The 23931-nt window shown below is 42.8% G+C and overlaps 1 protein-coding gene across 2 annotated transcripts; it reads left to right on the top strand.

The window, feature by feature from the left end:
* The first annotated feature begins 235 nt into the window (after window positions 1-235).
* Window positions 236-22084, top strand: LOC114351433 (uncharacterized). 2 transcript variants are annotated; one of them, XM_028302655.1, is made up of 11 exons: window positions 236-713; window positions 5281-5387; window positions 6803-6924; window positions 8360-8526; window positions 11360-11566; window positions 12891-13010; window positions 16307-16471; window positions 19348-19434; window positions 20230-20373; window positions 20774-20821; window positions 21286-21784. In XM_028302655.1, the coding sequence occupies exons 1-11, from the start codon at window positions 297-299 to the stop codon at window positions 21391-21393; spliced, it is 1692 nt and encodes a 563-aa protein (XP_028158456.1). In that variant the 5' UTR covers window positions 236-296; the 3' UTR covers window positions 21394-21784. The 2 variants fall into 2 exon arrangements, with proteins under 2 accessions (XP_028158456.1, XP_028158449.1); XM_028302648.1 differs by having other exon boundaries at window positions 237-713; window positions 5281-5396; window positions 21286-22084.
* Window positions 22085-23931: the final 1847 nt, after the last annotated feature.

The following is a 23931-nucleotide window of genomic DNA, read 5'->3' as shown; positions in this document are numbered from 1 at the left end:
ACACGGCGCTAGTAACACTAAAGGGGGTAGAGGGGCGCGGGAGGGGAAGTATTTTGGACACAAGTTGCCGCGTAGAAATGTTATCGAACACTCCTTCTGGTTTGTTCTGTATTCTGAGGATAAATAATGAAAGATGGGAGCCATTTTTTCAATTTTACGAATTTATTGATTGATTTGAAATTGTAGAAAAACCTTTTTATCTCTTATCAATATTTTGTTGTTGTAACACTAAAACAAAGTGTCATTGCTGTCAAACAATTTTGAGGTTATAAATTAATTTCGCAATCGCTCACGAGATGTTATGCAGGAAATTCAGGCATACTTTATTCGTAAAATCTACATTGAATAATAATGTTCAGTACTGCCTGCTAAAGCCGCGGCTTTTCTCGAAGAGATGCATCTTGGACGGCGTGTTTGCTACCGTGAGCAAGTCTGAAGGCATAAGAATGTCTTCAATTCGTTTTGTGCTCAAAGATTTAAGTATAGCAAGACTATGGAGTGCCTGGTCAAGGAGTTTTATAGTGAATAATGTGGTTAGAAGGGTCAAGCGTGACCGTTGTGTGCGGGAAGTGTTCGATCGGTTCAGGCAGACGATATTCAAGCCTCGTAGGACGTTCCTTCTTGCTGCCACTGCGGCTTTTAAAGGCAAGGGCGATGATTCTTCTGAAAGTCCACCGAGCTGCCAGCAAAATATTACAGATGATGACTTAGAGGTAAGGCAAAGTAAAAAAGAATAAAGTAGTTAAGAAACTACTAAAAGTAGTTAACTCACTAGTTAAAAAAGTACACTGGACATTGAAAATGTTATGAAAATAATTGAATATGATCCCTTAAAGTTTTAAAGACTGGATTTTTGATACTTGTCAATAAAATATAGTTTTGAATGAGTGGTGGATTTACTTGAAATGCAAATATTTACAATTCCAGCAATCATCAGCCACACATTATTTTTACAGATAAAATTATCTAATTTGTTAAAAATTCTAACTTAGAATAGGTAGGTACATAGTTTGTTTACTAAAAAAGTTGTTAATGGTTTTGTATACCAAGTTATGTATTAATTTTCAACCTTTTGAGTTTTTGTAAAGGTCAAACACCTACATAACTAATATTTGATATTTGTAAACATTGTGATAGAAATATCTCAGACTTTATACAAAGTAGAAGAACCTTACATAAAACTTTTTATTTATTGTTTTAAGTGCAATATTGATTCTTGTGGCATATAAAACCTTGTAAGGCCTGGTTTCCATCAAGGCTGAGCGAAAGAATGTTTCAAATAACCATTCAGATTTCATTCCATCTGAGGGAAACCTGATTGGTTATTCAAAACATATCTCTGCTTCACTCTGCCTTGGTAGAAACAGGGCCTAAGTACTTAATTCTTCTACTGAATTCAATTTCTTCTTTACCTATAACATGTTTAAGAAATTAGCCATCATACCAATATCATATTTTCAACCTTGACTCGTCTTGAGGTTGAAAAACAATGAATCATTGTCAAAAAACCATTCTAATTCATAAATCTGATAGTATAGTATACCTTACGACTGAACCAATTTAATGTAGGGTTTGTGACCCTAAAAAACAAATCAAATAAAAAAATAATTCTTATACAATATAGTTTTTATCCCATTTTTCCAAAAGGGCGATAAAAAGTGATAGACTGAAATTTTAGCAGATGAAGCCATAGTCCTCCTAGTCCAGTCATTATAGTAAGTTCACCTCGGAATCCGAAATACCCAGCTGTAAGTCTGAAAATACGTGTATATTGACACCCTAAAAGTTGTCTCAAAACCTACATATCGCACACCTAGATCTAAACTGAGACAACTCAAAAAAGGGCATTTTTCAGGAGGCGAAAAAAACGTATTACTACATTTTTTGTTAGGGAAGTTATGAAACTCAGTTTTATTTTGGATTATTGATAGGCTGTGAAATGACCCTGTGTATAAACTGGGTCAAAAAATCTATCCTTTTTACCTTTAATCGCAGTTTTTTTAGTTGTTACATTTTAGGGGAATGACTTTGTATAAATAATAAAGTACATTTAGACTTGAATCAGTTTTGTTTGGACATTTTGAGATTTGAGTCCTCCTTTTCCACTCTTAAAATGTTTATATCGTGCCATTTAACTTGATTCCGATTTTCGTCTACAACCAAATTAGTTGCCCACATTTTTTGCAAGATTTTAGTGTCATAAAACTTTTCAAATGTCGTCTCTTCCACGTTCTTTGGTCCTCTGTATTTCAAAATTTCAAGATGTGGCTGAGTCCTCTTACTGCACTATTAAAGTGTTTTCATTGAATGTTTCGATATCCTTAATCATCAATTTAGGAATTGTTTGAGAAAACAGTTCTTTTTTAACACGATTTGGATCAGCATAAGAGATATAAATGAAGATTTCATGACATGGTGGAACATGATAGGTGTTTGAGTTTCTTCAGCCACTTTTTCTTAGCATCAGCTGATTGATATGTTTATTTATTTTTTATTTACTTATTATAGACCTTTTTTCTAATTTTTTTTTATTTCTACATTATAAAGAAGGTTTTATCTCTTGTGCAGACAACAGCATATCAGACTATACACTTGTATTACAACTACATTAGTTACTACAGTGTTTAACTTGAAGTGCCGTCGTCTGTATATTGCCATTTTAACTATCTTTACACTGTTCTCTCAAAATATTTAAAAGAAAACGATCTAGAATATTTTTTTCGGTAAATAAAAAAAATATCTACTGCAATTTTTACTTATCCAACAATAGTAAGTTAACTCAAAACACTCTTCTCAAACATAACAGTTGAACAGTTTGAATAAAACTAACTTTATTTAGAAACAGGGATTATCATACTGTACCTGATTTTAGGTGAAACATGCAAAACTACGCGTTCTGTATAGAAAAACATTGAATTGAAATTTGTTCCAACAAAACTACGCCAACTAGAAATTCACAAGTTGATTCATCAAAACAAACTCAACTCAAAATAGTAACAAAATATAAGTTACTTTATCAAAAAAAACTGGAACAAGTCAAAATCTGGTTGACTATTGCAGAACAATTCATCAATACTGCTACTACTCAAATTAACTCATTATATATTTTCTGCTTAACTGTAACAAATCTAAATATCCCCGTTTTCGTTTATTTTAATACGTGCACTCTCTGATACTAGCGAAGGTCAACTGACAAAACGCTTGTTTAGGTGGAAGGGGTTGACAAGCGTTGATTCAACAAAAGTAAGTTATCGCCATCTACCGGCAAATGGATCAAGGCTTTATTAAACCTGTTATGTTGGAAAGATGCGTATGATAACCGAGTATTTGAAAACAAGCATAAGTCAAAATTGGCAATTTTTGAGTTGTCTCAGTTTAGATCTAGGTGTGCGATATGGTAAGGTGTAAGCAACTATTAAATTTCAAGGTCAACGGTCACAAAAATCGGTTTTTTGCGCTTTTTTTAGAAATATCTCATTTCCTATGGGTTTTTTGCTATTTGTATTTATTATCAATATTGTAGAATACTAAATTCTCTACAAATTTTGTTTAAAATTTTTTTTTATACGGTGAACCGTTTCCAAAAAAAGCGATTTTTGTGACCTTTGACCTTAAAATTTAATAGTTGCTTACACCCTACCATATGTAGGTTTTGAGACAACTTTTAGGGTGTCAATATACAAGTATTTACAGACTTACAGCTGGGTATCTCGAATTCCGAGATTCTTACCTAATTTAAGCTTAAATGACTGGACTATCCTACTAATATTATAAATGCGAAAGTTTGGATGTCTGGATGTTTGTTACTCTTTCACGCAAAAACTACTGAACGGATTTTGATGAAATTTTACAGTATTATTGTTTATAACCCAGAATAACATATTGGCTATGATTTATGACGATCTGTGACAAACGAAATTTCACGCGGGTGAAGCCGCGGGCAAAAGCTAGTATAAAATAAATCATTTTACAAATATTGCATATTGATACAATTGTTTTGTATTTGTCAATGAACTTTAGTAAACAACAAAGCAAGAAGTTTAGGCGAGGACATTTTAAAGAGAGCTAAAAATAGACACAAAGGAGTGATAACAAAATTGCTGCCAGATTTAGTGAGAGTGTTCTTTCTTTGTGTTCAATATCTTCTTTTATTATAACACTAGCTTTTCGCCCGCGTGAAAAAAGGGCTGTTTTAGGGTTTTCCCGATTATTATTCGAACTTTTCTCGTCGTAAAAACCATCCTTGGATTCCAACAAACACTAAAAAAAAGAGTTGGTAAAATTGGTCCAGGCGTTGTTGAGTTATGCGCTTACCAACACATTTTGCGATTCATTTTTATATAGATGCCCATCTGTTAGCTTCCAGTGAACTAATTTTTATGAATTTCGGTATTATTTTGACCTTGAAGAACAAGGGGAACAAAGATTTTTTAATTACTCTTAAAAAGCCACCTTATTTTTTTCAAAATACGTAATCTAATTTAATAATTTAAAGAAACAAACAGATAATATACTCATTATTATACTATGCTCATGCTTATACATAGATCGTGCCATCCACGAAGACGCGCCCCACCAATTTTTGGTCGAGGGAAGTGCGGGAGTTTGATCCGAGCAATCTGAGCGTCATTATTGTAGTGTGCGTGTGCACTCATGGATAATTTAGCGAGTACCGATAACTTGGCGGGAACTTGGCTTGGCCCGAATGGCGGGGCGTATCTTCGTGAATGGCCCTATCTATAGTATGCGAATCACTAGGGGGTAAAACACTCAATTTGTCTCACAGGTCACAGGGGTAAAGATACTGAAAGATTAGGAACTTCTTTAGGCTAAAGGCCAACTAATATCACTCGACTCGTCGTTTTATAATTAACTAGCGGCCGCCCACGACTTCGTACGCGTTGACCCCGTTTTACCCCTTAGGGGTTGAATTTTGCAAAATCCCGTCTCAGTGAGCACCTACGTTCTAAAAGGAACCCCCATGCAAAATTTGAGACTCCTATTAGCACTTGTAGTTTCTGAGATTTCGTGATGACTGAGTCAGTGACATTTCGCTTTTTTATAATAAAGAAAGACTAACGACCCGCCCCGACTTTTCACGGGTGCCAAGTATACATATAAACCGTCCTCTGGAATCATTCTATCTATTAAAAAAAACGCATCAACAAAATCCGTTGTGTAGTTTTCAAGATTTAAGCATACTCGTACATAGGGATAGACAGTTTTGTACTATGTTATGATGATGATGATTTTTCAATACCATTATTTTTATTTCAACAGGCCCTACTAACGGAGCTGGAAGGAGTTGAAAAATTATCACAAGCTACCCTCTTCTGCACAAGCTGCGGCAAGCGGCTGGTCATAGACAAAAAACAACCGGGCGTGCGGTACTGTGCGTTAGTATACCCGTCCCTTTCTCTCGGCTTACTGACGTTGCAGGGGTGAGAGGGACGTACATAGTCCAATTTGGCTCACCATGCCTAATTAAAACGTCCTGTAAAGGCGCTTTTACACTGCGCGGAAATTCAATCAATCCGAGTCAAGTCAAAAAAACAGTTGAGTGATGATGAAATTCATTCATTTTTCATCCCCACCCCACTGTTTTTTTGACTTGACTTGGCTAATTTCCGCGCAGTGTAAATCCGCCATATAATATTATAGCTCTAGTGCAGTGGTTCTTAACCGGTGGTCCGCAGACCACTGGTGGTCCCTGGAGGCATCCCAAGTGGTCCACGAAGACATCGTAATAAACAAGTGACGTGATGAGTCGAGTCAACACAACTCAAACGGCGCACAGTGGGCGAGAAATCGACCTCCCCTTTCATAGGATTTTGAAAAAAATATAAGTGGTCCCTGACAAGACAGAAATTTGGTAAAATGGTCCCTCGTGACTTAAAGGTTATGAACCACTGCTCTAGTGCAGCGGTTCCCGAATGGTGGTCCGCGGAACCCTGGGGTTCCGTGGAAAGGCCGCAAGGGTTCCGTAAAAAATATTATCCCACATTTCGTGACCGACGTTGGTCGCTCGCACCGAATTGTTTACGCACAAGGGAGGGGCAGGGCGTGCGGGCGGAGTAGTACGGGGGTTCCGCTAGGAAAAGTATAATCAATTAGGGTTCCTTGGCAAAAAAAAAATTGGGAAACCCTGCTCTAGTGCATAACTCAGTCAGTTCCTGAGATGGAATACCATTATTTGGACACCAAACTGTGTAATGGACTGTCGTCTGCGGTGTTCCCGGACCGATACGACCTGCAAGCCTTCAAGAAGAGAGCGTATCTTCACCTAAAAGGCCGGCAACGCACCTGTAACGCCCCTGGGACTGCGGGTGTCTATGGGTGACGGTAATCACTTATAGACCCAAATATATACTGAACTGTGCTATCCGTGACGTTGACAGCGGGGCGTCACCGTTTTTACCAGATCGCTGGTTCAAATTTTGCCATGTTGGAAACTATAAAGTTGACGATGGTGGCGCCCCTCTGTCAATAAGTTTGGTGGGACAGTTCATTTTAGGTCATCTATACCATCAGGTGATCCGTCTGTTCGTTTGCCTCCTGTCACATAAAAAAGGCATGGGAGCGACACTCGAGGGTGTTTTTGAGACGTCAAACGTCAACGAGATTTCAGATTTGTATGCTCTGTCACGTCATATTATGTCAATGTCACCACTCCCATAACTCAGGCACTGACCGAGTTTTGTGCTAGAGATATAGTATTGTAAATGCAAGAATCCATACGGTATAAAATTTAGAGCATGTTCATTGCCAAGCGATTGTAGATCTAATGCTAATTGTGTTACAGGTGCAAAGAATCACAAGCGTTGGAAGATTCCTCGGACGGTTGGGTGCCATATATGGAAGTTGAGGATGTGATCATTTGGAGGAAGGAATACAAACCTGGGCAAGGCCTGTATGCGTATAAAGGTAACTATCCTCAATACTACTGGTTACTTAAACCTTTGTTTTGTCTCCTGTCATCCGCTTTGGACTGGAGGGAAGTAGAACCTTAACTTCGCACTCCTATGTTCTTCTGATTAATTTCGTTGCGGGTCCAATGACAGCTTAACTTTCCGCCGGGTCAAACTTGACCTTCACTGGTTAGGTTTTTATTGGCGGTCAAGCTGTAGATCCTGGCTACACAGGAATTGCAGCAGTGGGAACGAGAGGTGGGAATCTTCATTGGCGGACTGAGTGGCCAAGCGTGGGGTATCCTGCCTAATAATCTGATTTGTTGACTGTGCTGTCTATCCCAAAAAATCAGGCCAGATTTTCCCCTTCCCGGGCCAGATTACCCCCTGGACTGGATTTCCTCCCCCCTGGGCCAGATTGCCTCCCTCCTGGGCCAGATTTCCTCCCCCCTAGGCCTGATTTCGTCCCTCATGGGCCAAATTTCCTCCCCCCTGGGCCAGATTGCCTCCCTCTTAGGCCTGACACAATGGGACGGCATGCGAATGGCACGGTCTGCGTCAAACCCCCAAATGCTGAAATCCACATTACAAGAAAAAGGCACTTAATGCATTTTTTTAATAGCCAATATTTTTCCAATTTTTTTCACCCAGCCGTACTGTAGGTAGCGGTATAATGTCTGTGTGCTTACATAATGTTGCGATCATTATCTGTATTACCCAACAAGATAAGCCGCTAGACGATATGATAATGGCATTTAACACACATTCGTCATGGCAACAAGGTCGACATTCTTAAGGTTAATGATGCATGTATTTGAACTTCATTAGCTCTTTCATAATTATACTGGAATACAGTCTAAACTACGAACCGGGTGATGTGGAAGTCATACTTCTTCTTATCCGTTCGCTCCCGCCATCTCTCTCTGTTGGCAGACTGTCTGGTGCAGTCACATACGCCGTCTCCCATTGCCGATTTCTAAAATACCTAATATCTAAAATACCCTGTGTGATTGATTCTGGTGCAATACGGCTTAATGAATAAGAACTGCATCGGAATGTAAGAAAACTCTTCTCTACTGATTTGACACATTATTATTAAATTCAGTTTTTTTTACAATTAGACTGAAACATTGTGGTTTGGTTTATTTCTGGATACAATGCTCTTAACGGGTCTGACGCAGAATGTGCACTTTTCCAGGCCCTATGTCTCGGTTTCTTATGTCTTAGCTTAGGCGCAGACCACCGACTTTAAGTTGGGTCGAGCTGTTAATCAGATGGACATGCGCACACTAGTATCGGCCAATTCTTCATACAAATTAGAATCGGGCCCAACTATCGGCCGACAAAAAGTTTGCTTGCAGTCAGTGGCGTAACTATAGGTTGGCAAAATGCCCCCGACCCGAGGGCTTATACTTTTCATTATTTCTTATTTAGCCACATCTCCGTTTCAGTATACGGCCGCTACAAGGAAGTGCAAGCGGCGGACTTCGCAGCGGTCCAAGTGGATGGTGCGTACCGGCGCGCGTGGGACGCGGCGGTGGCGGCGCTGGCGTTAGTCGAGCGGCGAGCGAATGGCGTGAGCGACCAGGCCGTGCTACATTGGGAGGTTCTATGGCCGGTGAGTACTTCAATAGCACCCTGACTCGGACAAAACTCGACCCGGCCGGGCAGCACTCGACCCGGACATAAATGGAACCAGGCTACACTACCCGAACAGCACTCGACCTGAACTACAATAGACCGGACAATACTCGAGCTGGACCACACTCGGCCCGGACATCATTCGACCTTATGACAACTCGACCCGGATAATACTCAACCCGGATATCACTCGATCTTATGACAACTGACCCGGCAAATAACTCAACCTTATGACAATTCAACCCTGACGTCACTGAACCCTATGAAAACTCAACCCTGACGTCACTAGACCCTATGACAGCTCAATCCCGGAAAACTCCATCATGTCACTGGACCTTAATACAACTCAAACCTATGACAACGCGACCAAGTCTACTAGTCAGCTCCCCCCAAGCGGCGGACTTCGCAGCGGTCCAAGTGGATGGCGCGTACCGGCGCGCGTGGGACGCGGCGGTGGCGGCGCTGGCGTTGGTGGAGCGGCGAGCGAATGGCGTGAGCGACCAGGCCGTGCTACATTGGGAGGTGTTATGGCCGGTGAGTGTACTAAGATCCTATCACCTTCTCACAGTGAACTAAACTGCCCAAGGCTGGTGACGCAAATAACAGGCAGACGCTAGGAAGTTCTGTGGCCGGTGAGTACTTCATAGAACCTTGAGGCATCTCGATGCGGACAAAACTCGACCCGGACAGCATTCAATCCAGACAGCACTAGACCTGGACCACACTCGACCCGGACAGCACTCCACCTGGACCACATTAAACACGCACAGCACTCGACCTGGACCACACTAGCTAGACCCGGACAACACTCGACTCAACCTGGACCACACTAGACCCGGACATCATTAGACCTTATGACAACTCGACCCGGATAATACTCAACCCGGATATCACTCGATCTTATGACAACTGACCCGGCAAATAACTCAACCTTATGACAATTCAACCTTGACGTCACTGAACCCTATGAAAACTCAACCCTGACGTCACTAGACCCTATGACAGCTCAATCCCGGAAAACTCCATCCTGTCACTGGACCTCAATACAACTCAAACCTATGACAACGCGACCAAGTCTACTAGTCAGCTGCCCCCAAGCGGCGGACTTCGCAGCGGTCCAAGTGGATGGTGGTACCGGCGCGCGTGGGACTCGGCGGTGGCGGCGCTGGCGTTAGTCGAGCGGCGAGCGAATGGCGTGAGCGACCAGGCCGTGCTGCACTGGGAGGTTCTATGGCCGGTGAGTACTTCAATAGCACCCTGACCCGGACAGCAATCGACTTGGACCACACTAGACCCGGATAACACTGGACCCGGACCACACTAGACCCGGACATCACTCGACCCGGACAAAACTCGACCTGGACCACAATAAACACAAACCCGGACAATACTCGACCTGGACCACACTCAACCTGGACCATACTCAACCTGGACAACACTCGACCTTATGACAACCCCATTCTACGACAACTCAACTCTACGACAGCTCGACTTCATGACAACTCGACCCTATGACAACTCGACTCTAACAAAACTCGAGCCAAACTATTAGTCAGCTTCCCCCAAGCGGCGGACTTCGCAGCGGTCCAAGTGGATGGCGCGTACCGGCGCGCGTGGGACGCGGCGGTGGCGGCGCTGGCGTTGGTCGAGCGGCGAGCTAATGGCGTGAGCGACCAGGCCGTGCTACATTGGGAGGTGCTATGGCCGGTAAGTACTTTAATAGAACCCTGACCCGGACATCTCTCAACCTGGATTATACCAGACTCGGACATCACTCTACCCCGGTAATACTCGAGCCGGACACAAATGGAACCGGGCCACACTCGGCCCGGACAGCACTAGACCAAGACCACACTTGATCCAGACAGCACTCGACCTGGACCACAATAGGCTCGGACAACACTCAACCTGGACCACAGTCCACACTAGACCCGGACAACACTCGACCTGGACCACAGTCCACACTAGACCCGAACAACACTCGACCTGGACCACAATCGACCCGGACAATACTCGACCTGTGGCCTAATTCACGTATTTGACACAGTCAAAATCTCGCTGACGTTCAGAAGTCGTCCCATTGAAAAACAGTTCTAAATACGTATTCACAAGGGTCATTTCGATAGAACGATACTCGATAGAATCGCAACTCAGCGATTTGTTGTCGTTTAAGTTTTGTTAATAAGGCTACTGGACTACGATAGACCCGGAAAACACTCGATCTTATGACAACTCAACCCGGATAACTCTAGACCCCCGACAGCTGACTCGCAGAACACTCGACCCCCGACAACTTGACCCGGGCACATTGACACCTCGAGCCGGACATCACTCGATCTTATGACAACTCCAACAGTTATTCTCCGAGGAGGGTGACATTGTGACGCCCAAACGTCAGTGAGACTTCAGAGGTGGAATTGTGTAAAGCAATCGTAATCATTTAACAGTTCATAACGTACAATAAAGTTAAACAAAGCGTTTGACAGAATAATCGTACGTTATGAACTGTCAAATGATAACGATTGCTATAGTTCCAAAATACTGGACTGTCCTGTCGATGACATTGACAGTGGGGCGCCACCGTCAATACCGGATCGCTGGTTCAGATTTTTGCCATGTTGGAAACCATATAGTTGAACGATGGTAGCGCCCCCCTGTCATTGAGTTTGGCGGGACAGTTCAGCGTGGGTCATCTATAACACAATTCCACCTCAGATTTGTATGCTCTGTCACTTCATAATATGTCAAACTCATCCCTTCCGTGCCGCTCCCATACCTCAGGCATTCATTCAATTCATCTTTCTTTACAGAGACTATTCGCGAACCGCGACTACGTCTACATCAGGCGGCACAAAGAGTTCACTATCAACTCCCCGCCCCTCCCCCATAAAGATGGGATTTTCACCCCCTCGGAGCCCCAGACACCTCCCGAAAGACCCAACGTTCACTCGCGGGCGAAACAGAAGTCGAGGGACAACGAACGGAGGGAGATGGATGGAGGAGTGAAAGAGAACAAGGTAGGACTTAATCTATACTAAAGCCTGGTCCGTGAGCACGTAGAATTTGGTCCAATGACCCCAAGCTACCCATCNATCAGTGAGGTGGATACAACACGATTTCTCGGTATCCAAATTGACAAAAAACTAAATTGGAAAAACCATATAGAGGAACTGAGCAAAAAAACCTGTAGTTCAGCTTTTGCTTTGTTTAAACTTTCCACCGTAGTAAGTACTGATGCTCTGCTCACAGCCTATTATGGACTGGTGGAATCAGTCCTTAGATATGGTATCATTTTTTGGGGAAACTCAACGGATAAAGAAATAGCGTTTAAAAGTCAAAAACGATGTATCCGAGCTATGTTTGGCCTTCAGACAACCGATAGTTGTATTCCATACTTTAGAAAGCATAAAATTCTTACACTTCCGTCATTATATTTATTGGAAATAGCACTATTTGTAAGAGCAAACTGTCACCTGTTTCCGCGGCTTGCTGACAAAGTTGTCCGCAATCGTCGCGATGGTAGCAAATTATGCTTGCATAATGCAAAGACAACTCTGATGCTGAATAGTGTAGTATGCATGGCTCCCAAAATTTATAATAAGATTCCCCAGGCCTATAAATCGCTTAATAATAATCTTTTCAAGAATAAATTTAAGAAACTATTAATTGAAAAATGCTATTATTGTATAAATGACTTTCTTAATGATAAATTTTGACATTATATATTTTTAAATTAATTTGTATTTGACTTCGATGTATTGACTTATAATGATAAAAACAGACTAAGTAATTATAATTTTTACACGCCGAATATCGGTAAGACATGTTGATACTAACAAAATCTACTAACACCAAAAATATATTTCTGTATTGTCTCACACATGGTCTGATAAATAAAAATATCTTTATCTTTATCTTTATCTTTATCTTTATCTTTATCTTTATCTTTATCCTTATCGCTCGCGCGTAATTATATTACTGTCGCGACGGTGCGACGCGCGCCCGCAGTGAGTGTGCGAGCGCGACAGCAACATAATTACACGCGAGCGATAAGAATGGGTAGCTTGGGGTCATTGGACAAAATTTTATGTGCTCACAGACCAGGCTTTAGTTCATTGCAACAGACTTTTTTTTTATAAAAAGTGATGTGCAGAAAATGACCTCCCAAACGCAGTTTTTCATGCATCTATGCATACATCTTGACACACATCTTGATTAATATCTTTGCAAAGATCTTCACACATATCTTTGCAAACATCTTGACACATATCTTTGCAAACAGCTTGACACACATCTTTGCAAACATCTTGACAAATATCTTCACACATATATTTTCCACAGGTGTTCATAATCGTGTCTCGCTCGTGCGAGCACCCGAAAGTACCCGAGACGAAACACGCGATACGAGTGCTGGAATACTGGAGCCATATGGTCGTGAAGACCATCGATGGGCCTGACAAGGTAAGTTAGATCTACTATGTAGTAATATCGTTCGTTCGTTTCAGTCAAATGACGTCCACTGCTGGACAAAGGATTTCCACAAGAACCGGTCCTGCGCTGCCCGCATACAGGTTCTTCCCGCGACCTTCACCAGATCGTCAGTCCACCTAGTGGAGGGCCTTCGAGTCGCCATTCGAGAACTTTTTTTTCTCCCAGCGCTGGCTGGCCCGATGGCCGCTGCAGGCCATAAGCTCTGCGAGCTATGTGTCCACTGCCACTTGATTTTAGCAATTCTGCGAGCTATATCGGTCACATCTCATTTCTGATTCGATCACGCAGGTATAGCCTGACCAGGAACATAAAAACCCTGGCATAGAGGCGCGTCAATTGCATTTGATAGTGCAACACTGAGTACAGTCGTACCTGTGTTAAATTAATAGGCTAACTTTATGTATCAGGATTCAGGATTACGGGCTAATTTGATATTTTCATAAATTAACGAAAAAATATTATTATAGGTAACCTGATTTAAATAAATTAAATGAAACCATCAATCGAGCTAGTAGAATTTATTTATTCATCAATAATCAAATTCAGAACTTGAATATTCAACTGCAATGTCTGCTCATGAACGCTTCAAACTCGGTACTTCTTTCTCAATCCCATAAAATTCAACACTTAGAAAGTGACAAAAAATTTTAAAATAGGTAGTTGAAACAAACCACAGCTAATTTTCATAGTGGACTGTACTAACGATAAACATGTCAGTCAATTTGACAACCTTTGTCGGAAACATTATTCAATGAAAATATTGTGCGAACCCTTAGTATTTCTCTTCGACAAATACTTTAACACATTGTGAACCACTTTTCTTTCACGACTATAAAAATATTTTAGCAATTTTTTTCATAAAACCAATTGCGCACATTTAAAATAAAGTTTGTTTACACTTTGACAGCAATATACTGACATGCAAGGTGACATTTCAATGAAGTTTTCAGTTACTGTTGCCATTAAAAGAAATTAGTACCATTAGTTTTCCGCAACATGGCGAGGGTTTTTATGTTCCTGGTCAGGCTATAAATTAGGCCCAGTTTTTTTTAAATAATCAATCGCTACCAATGATTAATAATAATAATAATANTTGGAGATGAAAGAACGCAAGATCGCGGTTCAGAATTTCGGTAAAACAAAAAATCGTATATGTCGAGATGTCACAGTGTCGTCGCAAATGGGCGATATAGGCTATAATTTATTTTATTCCCGATGTCCCCCACTATTTGTCCACCACTGGTGGACATCGAGAAAAAAAGTTGCAATGTCCACCAGTGGGGGACAGCGCTACTGAAATCTTCCCGTTGGGCCCTACTGGTGGACACTGAGAAGAAATGAGTTGCTCTGTCCCTCAGTGGTGGACATCAAAACCAAAAAAGTTCCGTTGTCCCCCACTATTTGTTTTGTTTTCGTGATTATTAAAAAATATTTTTTTTAATTCGTATCAAATATGTATAATTCTCAGTTTTTTAACATCCAACCTTTCCTATTTATGTAGTAAACTTTTTCAATTTGTCGTGAACTAGATCCTGCAATTTCCGACATTATTACAGATAATACCTAAGTGCAAAATAGTAACATTACCGACACAATAATTTCTGATAACATGAACATTGTGGGTACTTGGAAAATTAAAAATGACAAAACCGTTCCGATTAACGCACACTTCCTAGGGGCGTCAGTATAAATTAAGGATTGTTTTAAACTATAATAAAAATGCTTTAAAAATGTATGTATTATAATTATTAGTATAAGATTTACTTAAAATGTTTGTATTCATGAACACAAATATAATAGTGGAGGACAACGGAACTTTTTTGGTTTCGATGTCCACCACTGAGGGACAGAGCAACTCATTTCTTCTCAGTGTCCACCAGTAGGGCCCAACGGGAAGATTTCAGTAGCGCTGTCCCCCACTGCTGGACATTGCAACTTTTTTTCTCGATGTCCACCAGTGGTGGACAAATAGTGGGGGACATCGGGAATAAACGGGATGATGTTAGCGACATACTGTGGTTCTCTACCAAACCTACCAAGAAGAATGTAGTTATAACGCTCGTCACTAGATGACGCTGTGCTGTTCACATCAAGGTGCAGTGATATTTATCGTATAAGCTTCTGCCTCCTGCCAATAAATGGCAGCAGCGTAAAAGCAGCCGAAAGCTGCATCGCGGTGTTAAAGTATTTTTCTGTATAATGACCTTCCGTCGATATTTTCATGCTTGTTATCCTTTCCCACTGACCATCATAGCTGGGCGTTAACTCGTTAATCCGTTAACCGTTAATTAACGAAGTTAACATTTCTATTAACGGATTAACTTTTAAGTTAACTTTAAAAAATGTTAACGGACTCGTTAACTTCCGTTAAATTATCCTAAGTCCGTTAATCGTTAATCCAGTACCTACTATTTACCAAAAAGATACAGCAGGCACGCTGAAAAACACTAGAAAAACGCGTTCTGACAAGTACGTTCAGGCTTCCAGAACCCAATCTGTAAGTTGAATCCCATATGTTTTAATACACAAAAATGCGGTTACATGGACCATTATTCCTGTACATTCTCAAGAACTTTCCATGTAAAGAAACCTAAAAAAACAGGATAGAGTAATCGATCGTGCACTGAACCAAGGTCGGGGTAATCNCATCTCTTCTAGAGCAACGGTGCTATGAATACCCAAAAAATTACCGGTGATTGATTTCCGATGTTTGATTATTTAAGAATGAATTTTTTTTTGGTTTTTAATAGTGAACATTTAGAAAAACGTATAACTTAACTTAAATATGTTAAAAAATTAGTTAGAATTTTTTTTGTTAAATATGTTAAAAAATTAGTTTTAATTTAATATGACATTTGTCGATATGTCCCAACACTAACATTTTTGTAACTCGAAATAACCTTGTAGAGACGTCGTTAATACTCTAGCTTGATTTTTATAATTTCGAATTACTACTTATTGGTGTAATGTAACGCTGCATTTACACGAAATTAACATTTTTATTGGAAGCACTGTCGTCGAAAATATTGTTTGTAGGTCAGACGTGAATTATTTCTTGTCCGCCAATATTTAGCTCTCATTGATCGCTACTACAGAGTTATGTCGTTACTTTTGATGCCAGCTGTCATTCTAATCAAGCTATATTGGATAGACTATAGTAAAAAATTATACCTACTAAAAATCGAGCTAACCATCGTTAAAAAACACATTTTACTCATATTTAACTATTTGTAATCAAATAGTAAATAAATGTATTACCTCCACAGCCCGGCATGGAATTCGTTCTAACCTACTACGACGAGCCGGCGGTCGGCGGTCTCCCGACGGGCGTGGCGACGTGGGCGACCGGCCGCGCCGCGCCCGCCTACCTGGAGAGGATGCGCCGCGCCGCCGCCGGGTACCAGGCCTGGAGCGACGCGCGCGGTGACCAGGTAAGGGAGAGATAGAGAGAGAGAGAGAGACAGACACGTGACCAGGCGAGAGAAAGCTAGAGTGACGCTCGCGGCAACTAGGTAAGAGAGAGAAACATAGACACATGGCCAGGTAAGACAGAGAGAGCTGGAGCGACGCCCGCGGCGTCCAGGCAAGAAGGAATGAAAGAAAAAAAGAAACATTAAACAGTAGCCAGCGGTCGGCGGTCTCCCGACGGGCGTGGCGACGTGGGCGACCGGCCGCGCCGCGCCCGCCTACCTGGAGAGGATGCGCCGCGCCGCCGCCGGGTACCAGGCCTGGAGCGACGCGCGCGGTGACCAGGTGAGAGAGAGAGAGATAGAGAGATAGACACGCGACCAGGTAAGAGAGAGAGAGAGAGACGCGACCAGGTAAGAGAGAGAGAGACGCCTCCAGGTAAGAGACAGAGACGTGACCAGGTAAGAGAGAGCTAGAGCGACGCGCGCGGCCACCAGGTAAGAGAGAGACATAGACACACGACCAGGCAAGAGAGCGTCATAGACACGCGACCAGATAAGAGAGAGAGAGAGAGAGAGAGAGACGCGACCAGGTAAGAGAGAGCTAGAGCGACGACCGCTGCGACCAGGTAAGAGGGAGAGAGAGAGATATGACCAGGTAAGAGAGACAGACACGTGACCAGGTGAGAGAGAGCTGGAGTGACGCTCGCGGCAACTAGGTAAGAGAGAGACATAGACACACGACCAGGCAAGAGAGCGTCATAGACACGCGACCAGATAAGAGAGAGAGAGAGAGAGAGAGACGCGACCAGGTAAGAGAGAGCTAGAGCGACGACCGCTGCGACCAGGTAAGAGGGAGAGAGAGAGATATGACCAGGTAAGAGAGACAGACACGTGACCAGGTGAGAGAGAGCTGGAGCGACGCTCGCGGCAACTAGGTAAGAGAGAGAGAGCTAGAACGACGTCCGCGGCCAGGCAAGAAGGAAAGAAAGAAACGTTTATTACAGTAGCCGGCGGTCGGCGGTCTCCCGACGGGCGTGGCGACGTGGGCGACCGGCCGCGCCGCGCCCGCCTACCTGGAGAGGATGCGCCGCGCCGCCGCCGGGTACCAGGCCTGGAGCGACGCGCGCGGTGACCAGGTGAGGGAGAGAGATGCGAGCAGGTGTGAGAGAGAGAGAGAGAGACAGACACACGACCAGGTAAGACAGAGAGAGCTGGAGCGACGCCCGCGGCGTCCAGGCAAGAAGGAATGAAAGAAAGAAAGAAACATTAAACAGTAGCCAGCGGTTGGCGGTCTCCCGACGGGCGTGGCAACGTGGGCGACCGGCCGCGCCGCGCCCGCCTACCTGGAGAGGATGCGCCGCGCCGCCGCCGGCTACCAGGCCTGGAGCGACGCGCGCGGCGACCAGGTGAGAGAGAGAGAGCTGGAGTGGCGACCAGGTGAGAGAGAGACGCGACCAGGTAAGAGAGAGAGAGAGCTGGAGCGGCGACCAGGTAAGAGAGAGAGAGAGAGAGAGAGACATACGAGCAGGTAAGAGAGAGAGAGAGAAAGAGCTGGAGCAGCGATCAGGTAAGAGAGAGAGAGAGCTGGAGCGTCACCCGCGGAGACCAGGCGAGAGAGAGAGAGACAGACATAGACACGCGACCAGGTAAGAGAGATAGCTAGAGTGACGCCCGCGCAACCAGGTAAGAGAGAGAGAGAGAGCTAGAGTGATGCCCGCGGCGACAAGGAAAGAAAGGGAGACATGGAGTGACACCCGCGGCGACCAGGTAAGAAGGAAAGAAAGAAACATGCTACTGTATAGCCGGCGGTCGGCGGTCTCCCGACGGGCGTGGCAACTTGGGCGACCGGCCGCGCCGCGCCCGCCTACCTGGAGAGGATGCGCCGCGCCGCCGCCGGGTACCAGGCCTGGAGCGACGCGCGCGGTGACCAGGTGAGGGAGAAAGAGAGAACTAGAGCGACGCCCGCTGTTACCAGATGAGAGAGAGAGATACGCGACCAGGTAAGAGAGAGAAAGAGAGACACGTTCGACCAGGTAAGAGAGAGAGAGAGAGAGAGAGACGTGACCAGGTAAGAGAGAGTTAGAGAGAGCGAGCGGCAGCGACGCGCCCGGCCTGCAGGTAAGAGAGAGAGAGCGCTAGAACGACCAGATGAGAGAGAAAGAGAGCTGGAGCGGCGCACGCGGCGACCAGGTAAGAGAGAGAGAGACGCGACCAGGTGAGAAAGAACTAGAGCCACGCGCGCGGCCACTAGGCAAGAGAGAGAGAGACGCGACCAGGTAATAGAGAGAGAGATACGTGACCAGGTAATAGCTGGAACGACGCCCACGCTACCAGATAAGAGATAGAAAGAAAGAGAGAGAGAGAGAGAGCTGTAAGAGAAAGAATACGCGTGTGATACGACACATCGACACGATAGATGGAGACACAGTAGCTTCTTGTAGCAGTCAGTCAGGCCTATCGTATCGGCACAGTACCGATCACTGATGTATGTAAACGAAACGGTTCCCGACTCTGAGACAAGCTAAATTACACCATATTGTTGGCGACATTGAATAGACATTTTTTAAATACTTTATTATTCTATGCCCGTAAAATTATCTCTGCAAGGGTATTGCAACATTACATTATTTTAAGTGACGTAACAGATTTATTACTCGCACTAAGCGTTTCGATGACTCTTTTATAATGCGAACAGCTAGGGACTGGAATTCGCTGCCTGCTGCTGTCTTTCCCGAAGACTATAATCCGGGCCTTTTCAAGGCGAGAGTGAATAAGCACTTACAGGGCAGATATGTACCATCCTAGACTGCATCCCACTTAACACCAGGTGCGATTGTGGTCAAATACCTGCCTTCTTATGCATAAAAAGAAAGAATAATAACAGAATCAATTCGCAGGACCTCCCAGACTTCGCGCCCTTCGGCCCTCCGAAGCCACAAGACGTCTGCCTGGCCCCCGTCACAGTTAGCGAGCAAGATATGGAGGTAAATTCCATTTTATTTATACATCATCAGCATTTCAGCCATAGGACGTCCACTGCTGAACATAGGCCCCCCCTAATGATTGCCAGATTAGCCGGTTGGTCGCGGCCTGCGTCCAGCGCCTACCTGCTACCTTTATAAGGTCGTCGATCCACCTTGTGATTCCACGCTGCGTTTACAACGCGAAACTAAGCATGCTAGATGATGATGAGCTGAGAGTGGCAATATGGATGTCTGCTACGGAACCCCAAGGGGCAGGGAATGGCCGAATTTCTGGAGAAGAAACCTCTTTGCGATGAATTCCTTCTTTCAGAAGCCTCACAGGAAGTGGGCCTGAATGAGTCCCGATCATAAAGATATAGAAAGATGCCAACTAATGCGCTAAGTTAGAAACGCATTAGAAAGAAATTCACACACACAAAAAAATCGAAAATATGTGCTCATTATCCACTGCCGTATCAGTACTCAACGTTCGAATAATCTTTAGTACTGTGCAAGCAATGTAAGCTGTTTACATTATGACGTCGCTGCTGTCATCATTGCTGTCACGAGACACCGGCAATGCCCCCTTGTCACATCTCCCTTTAGTTTCTGAGATCTGTGGTCCCGATGGTTCCACGAGAAATGGGGTTGACTTTTTACAAAAACTCATTTTATTTTTGCAAGTAGGCTTTCAAAAAGCACTTTTACACGTCCCTGTATTAACCCTACCACTGCTTCGGGAAAATAAATGGGCCAGTGCTGAGAAGAAGCAGCGCAACAAACTCACTCTATTTAGTAATCTTTTTTCTCTTTTAGTCGTCAAAAGACGGCCCAGATCTAGACAGCGGGAACGGATCGGAAACCACTCGCGACCAGAGCACGCAAACGGACGACGCGCCTGATGGACCGACGAGAGACGTGTTGATCAAAATGACGGCGCACGCCAAAAACGACGTTAAAGTATGTAATTTGTATTTAAAGGGCAAAATCTACTGCTCAAGGCAAAAAGCACAGATTGTTTGAAATGTCGTGACGTCATTGGGCACATTGAAACAATGAGGGCTATCGTTTTTATACTTAACAGTTGGCACCCCTGGCGATTGACAGGACCTTACTCTACAGTGGCGCCATCTTGATGAGTGCAAATGCGATAGTCCTCCTACCACTTTAGCGCTCACAAGTTGGCGCCACTGTCTTCGCGACTAGCAAGTGACAGGACCTTAACGATAGCCCTCATTGTGTTATGTGATGTCACGCTATTTCCATGCAAAGTTCGCTGTAGCGTTTGTATTTTTTTTTATTTTCAGAATTTAACTTGTTTTTAAAAATTTTTTGATATTGAATATTAATTTTGTTTCAGAATCAACCCGAAGTCCAGACGAAAGTTGAAAATATGACGAAAAAAGAGGTATAATAATAAATATATTTCATAAGTACAGTCAGCATCAAATGGCTCGTGACATCCAAAGTGGCCAAAAAGTTCGTAACACGTCTTTGTTACAATGAGGGTTTTCGCGATTGAAAAATCCGCCAGATGGCAATACGAAGACGGGAGGTCCAAATGCTGCATGATTGGTGGATTTTGACTTATCTGTAAATGTCATGTCAAAAATAACCAATCGTGCAGAATTTGGGCCTCGCGTCTACGTATTGCCATCTGGCGGATTTTTCATTCCCGAAAACCCTCATTGTAACAAAGACGTGTTACGAACTTTTTGGCCACTTTGGGTGTCACGAATTATTTGACGCTGACTATGCTTTATAATTTGTATGTAATGTATAATTTTTACCTTTTCTTTTTTTGTAACAAACGTTTTTAAATATTTATTGATGCCTAAAGTACTTACTTAAATTGTAAATTTATTATTCTAGGAACAATCAACCCCGCAAGAGGGAGACAGCGATACGCCAGAAGAAGAAGAAAGCAACAACAACGGCAGTTGGTGGCGGTATTTGTACCCATTCTACTACTTCGTATGAGGTACTAAGGTGCACGCTCTTGATACCTTCGAATAAGGTCTCAAATTGGGTGCACTTTTACATAGACAGTTTTTAATTTAAATCAATCTGTACCACTAACGCGAAATCCTTTCGTCTTCGAATCGTTTGCGTATTCGAATCGCCATCGAAAGATTTAGTATAAAAACAATAGCGCGAACAATAGTGATATTTTCTCCAACATCTATTGACACCTAATTTTATTCAAGTCTTAAAATATATTTCTTTGAGTTTTGCCTTGAAATTATTCTAGTGTTGTCAACAAATTAGTATAAATCTCCACCGAAATAGTAATAATGTAATTACGGTGGCAATTAATATTATTTATCTTAAAATAAACCATAGGAGTTTGATATAAGTCCCATTATTGCGGCTCCGATTTTTTATGCAAAGTTAACTATGTAAATTGAAGAAAATACAAATAGAACAAATAATTTATTGTGCAATAAAATAAGAAACCGAACTGAGACGCACATCTTACCTCAAAAATGATTACAAAGTGTAAATAATTTTAATTACATAATACAAAACTTTGATTACATGTTGTAGTTGATTACTTATAAATAAAATAAGTAATCAAAATGTTGTCCTTTAAATGTAATACTTTTTATATTTTGATTTCTACTAAAGTCTGGTCGCGGAGCACGTAGAATTTTGTCCAATGACCCCAAGCTACCTATCCTTATCGCGACTGTGCGACGGGAGGCAGCAGTGTGCGAGCGCAACAGCAATATAATTACACGCGAGCGATAAGGATGGGTAGCTTGGGGTCATTGGACAAAATTCTACGTGCTCAGGGACCGAACTATATAAATAAATATTTTAAAATACTGAAAATTAATATTTAAGTCTTTAGCGTGGACTAAAAACTTCATAATATATTTGTAGCTAAAATGGTCTATTTAGACCATATAATACGTATTATTAAATAACCTATAAATCCTATATTTCTTTAAGTATTTTTATATTTTTAACAAAGAATCATCGCGCACATATAACTTGCATTTACAGTCACGAGGGCGTATAAAGGACGAAGCACACTTATCAACCCGGAAACGGGTCGTAATCGTATCAACTCGAGGCGGTCAGTATTCTTTGTATGAAACTCCGTCCGCACCGTAACGTAAACGCCTCGCCTCGCGGTTGACAGCCCGGCAATAAGGTGTTGATCCCTTTCCAGGTTGATAAGTGTGCTATGACCTTGCCAATTGACGTTTCAGAATCGTGGGACTATATTGATAGTAGCGCCCTCCTGTTAATGTCATAGCTGGGACGGTTCAGTGTTGGACAACTATTATTATTACCAAATATGAACTAACAAAATAACTATGTCATTTATTGTAAAGTCCGGTCGCCGAGCAGATACAATATAGTCCAATGACCCCAAGCTACCCATCCCTATCGCTCGCGTGTAATTGCTGTCGCGCTCGTACGCTCACTGCGGCCGCCAGTCGCGACAGCAATATAGTTACGTGCGAGTGATAAGGATGGGTAGCTTGGGGTCATTGGACGAAATTCTATCTGCTCGGCGACCGGACTTTAGTACGTTATTTAATTATATGTGAAGCATTTTGTGATGTATTTATGACCGAAATAACGCACACTAACTATTGTAATATTGCAGTACCATTTTACAATATACACTGCGTTGCAAGAAAAATCGTGCATCCGAAATATGTACGATAGACATTGTGTTGAATCAATAGCAGCAGAAAATACTTATGTATTATGAAGTGCAAACGCGTAGCGTAACTGACTATAAGTATAGCGCATATCTCAGTCAGTGCTTGAGGTATGGGAACGAGACGGGAATGTGTTTTTGTTGATGTAAAATGATTTTTTTATCCACATCGAGAAAGCTCTTGGCCTGTATCTCACCTGATGGTAAGTGACGATCAGGCCGAAGGTGGAAGCGAGCTTCACAACGGAGGAACTGGCTATCTTACCTCTAACTGCCGGAACACAACAATGCTGTTAACGTTGTTGTTATGGCGACAGACTTAGGTAAGATGGTGGTAGCTAGCCAGGCGGACTTGGAACAAGCCCTACCACCAACCAAACCGAAAAGAAAAATCTGCCCCCACTGGGAATCGAACCCGGGACCTCTGCGTCTGAAGCAGGTGGTCTTACCAGTTACCACTAGACCACAGAGGCGGTTAAAAGGCGGTGTCAGCGAGACTTCAGATGTGTTTGCTCTGTCACGTCATAAATGTCAATCCCCTTCCATGCCGCTCCCATACCTCAGGCACTAACTGACTTATGCGATTATTATATACACGATTTCTTTGCACTGCAGTGTATTTCGCGCAACCAAATAATGAAATAGTAATACAAAGGTCGTTATTTTATTTTTTGTAATATACTTTTATTATAGACGTAAGTTTTGTAGATAGTGTGGTATAGTCAAGTCCTATGACAAGTTAGGGGTAGTTAAAATGCACTGGGGTGTATCATGAGTACGCAGACTTTAACATAAGGTGGTAAGGTTGAAAATGCTCTGTTAAGATTTAGTTAATATTG

Source organism: Ostrinia furnacalis, unplaced genomic scaffold (genome assembly GCF_004193835.3).
Source record: "Ostrinia furnacalis isolate ACB-3 unplaced genomic scaffold, ASM419383v2 OfSCF0088, whole genome shotgun sequence".
Lineage (NCBI taxonomy): Eukaryota > Metazoa > Arthropoda > Insecta > Lepidoptera > Crambidae > Ostrinia > Ostrinia furnacalis.
The sequence above is the reverse complement of the archived record's forward strand: the minus strand, read 5'-3'. Positions and strand labels throughout refer to the sequence as shown.

Coding starts and splice junctions, on each gene's coding strand:
- LOC114351433 (XM_028302648.1), top strand. CDS start 297: ATGTTATGCAGGAAATTCAGGCATACTTTATTCGTAAAATCTACATTG. Junction 8,527..11,359: donor ATTGGGAGGTTCTATGGCCG/GTGAGTACTTCA, acceptor CTTTCTTTACAG/AGACTATTCGCGAACCGCGA. Junction 13,011..16,306: donor CCATCGATGGGCCTGACAAG/GTAAGTTAGATC, acceptor TTACCTCCACAG/CCCGGCATGGAATTCGTTCT.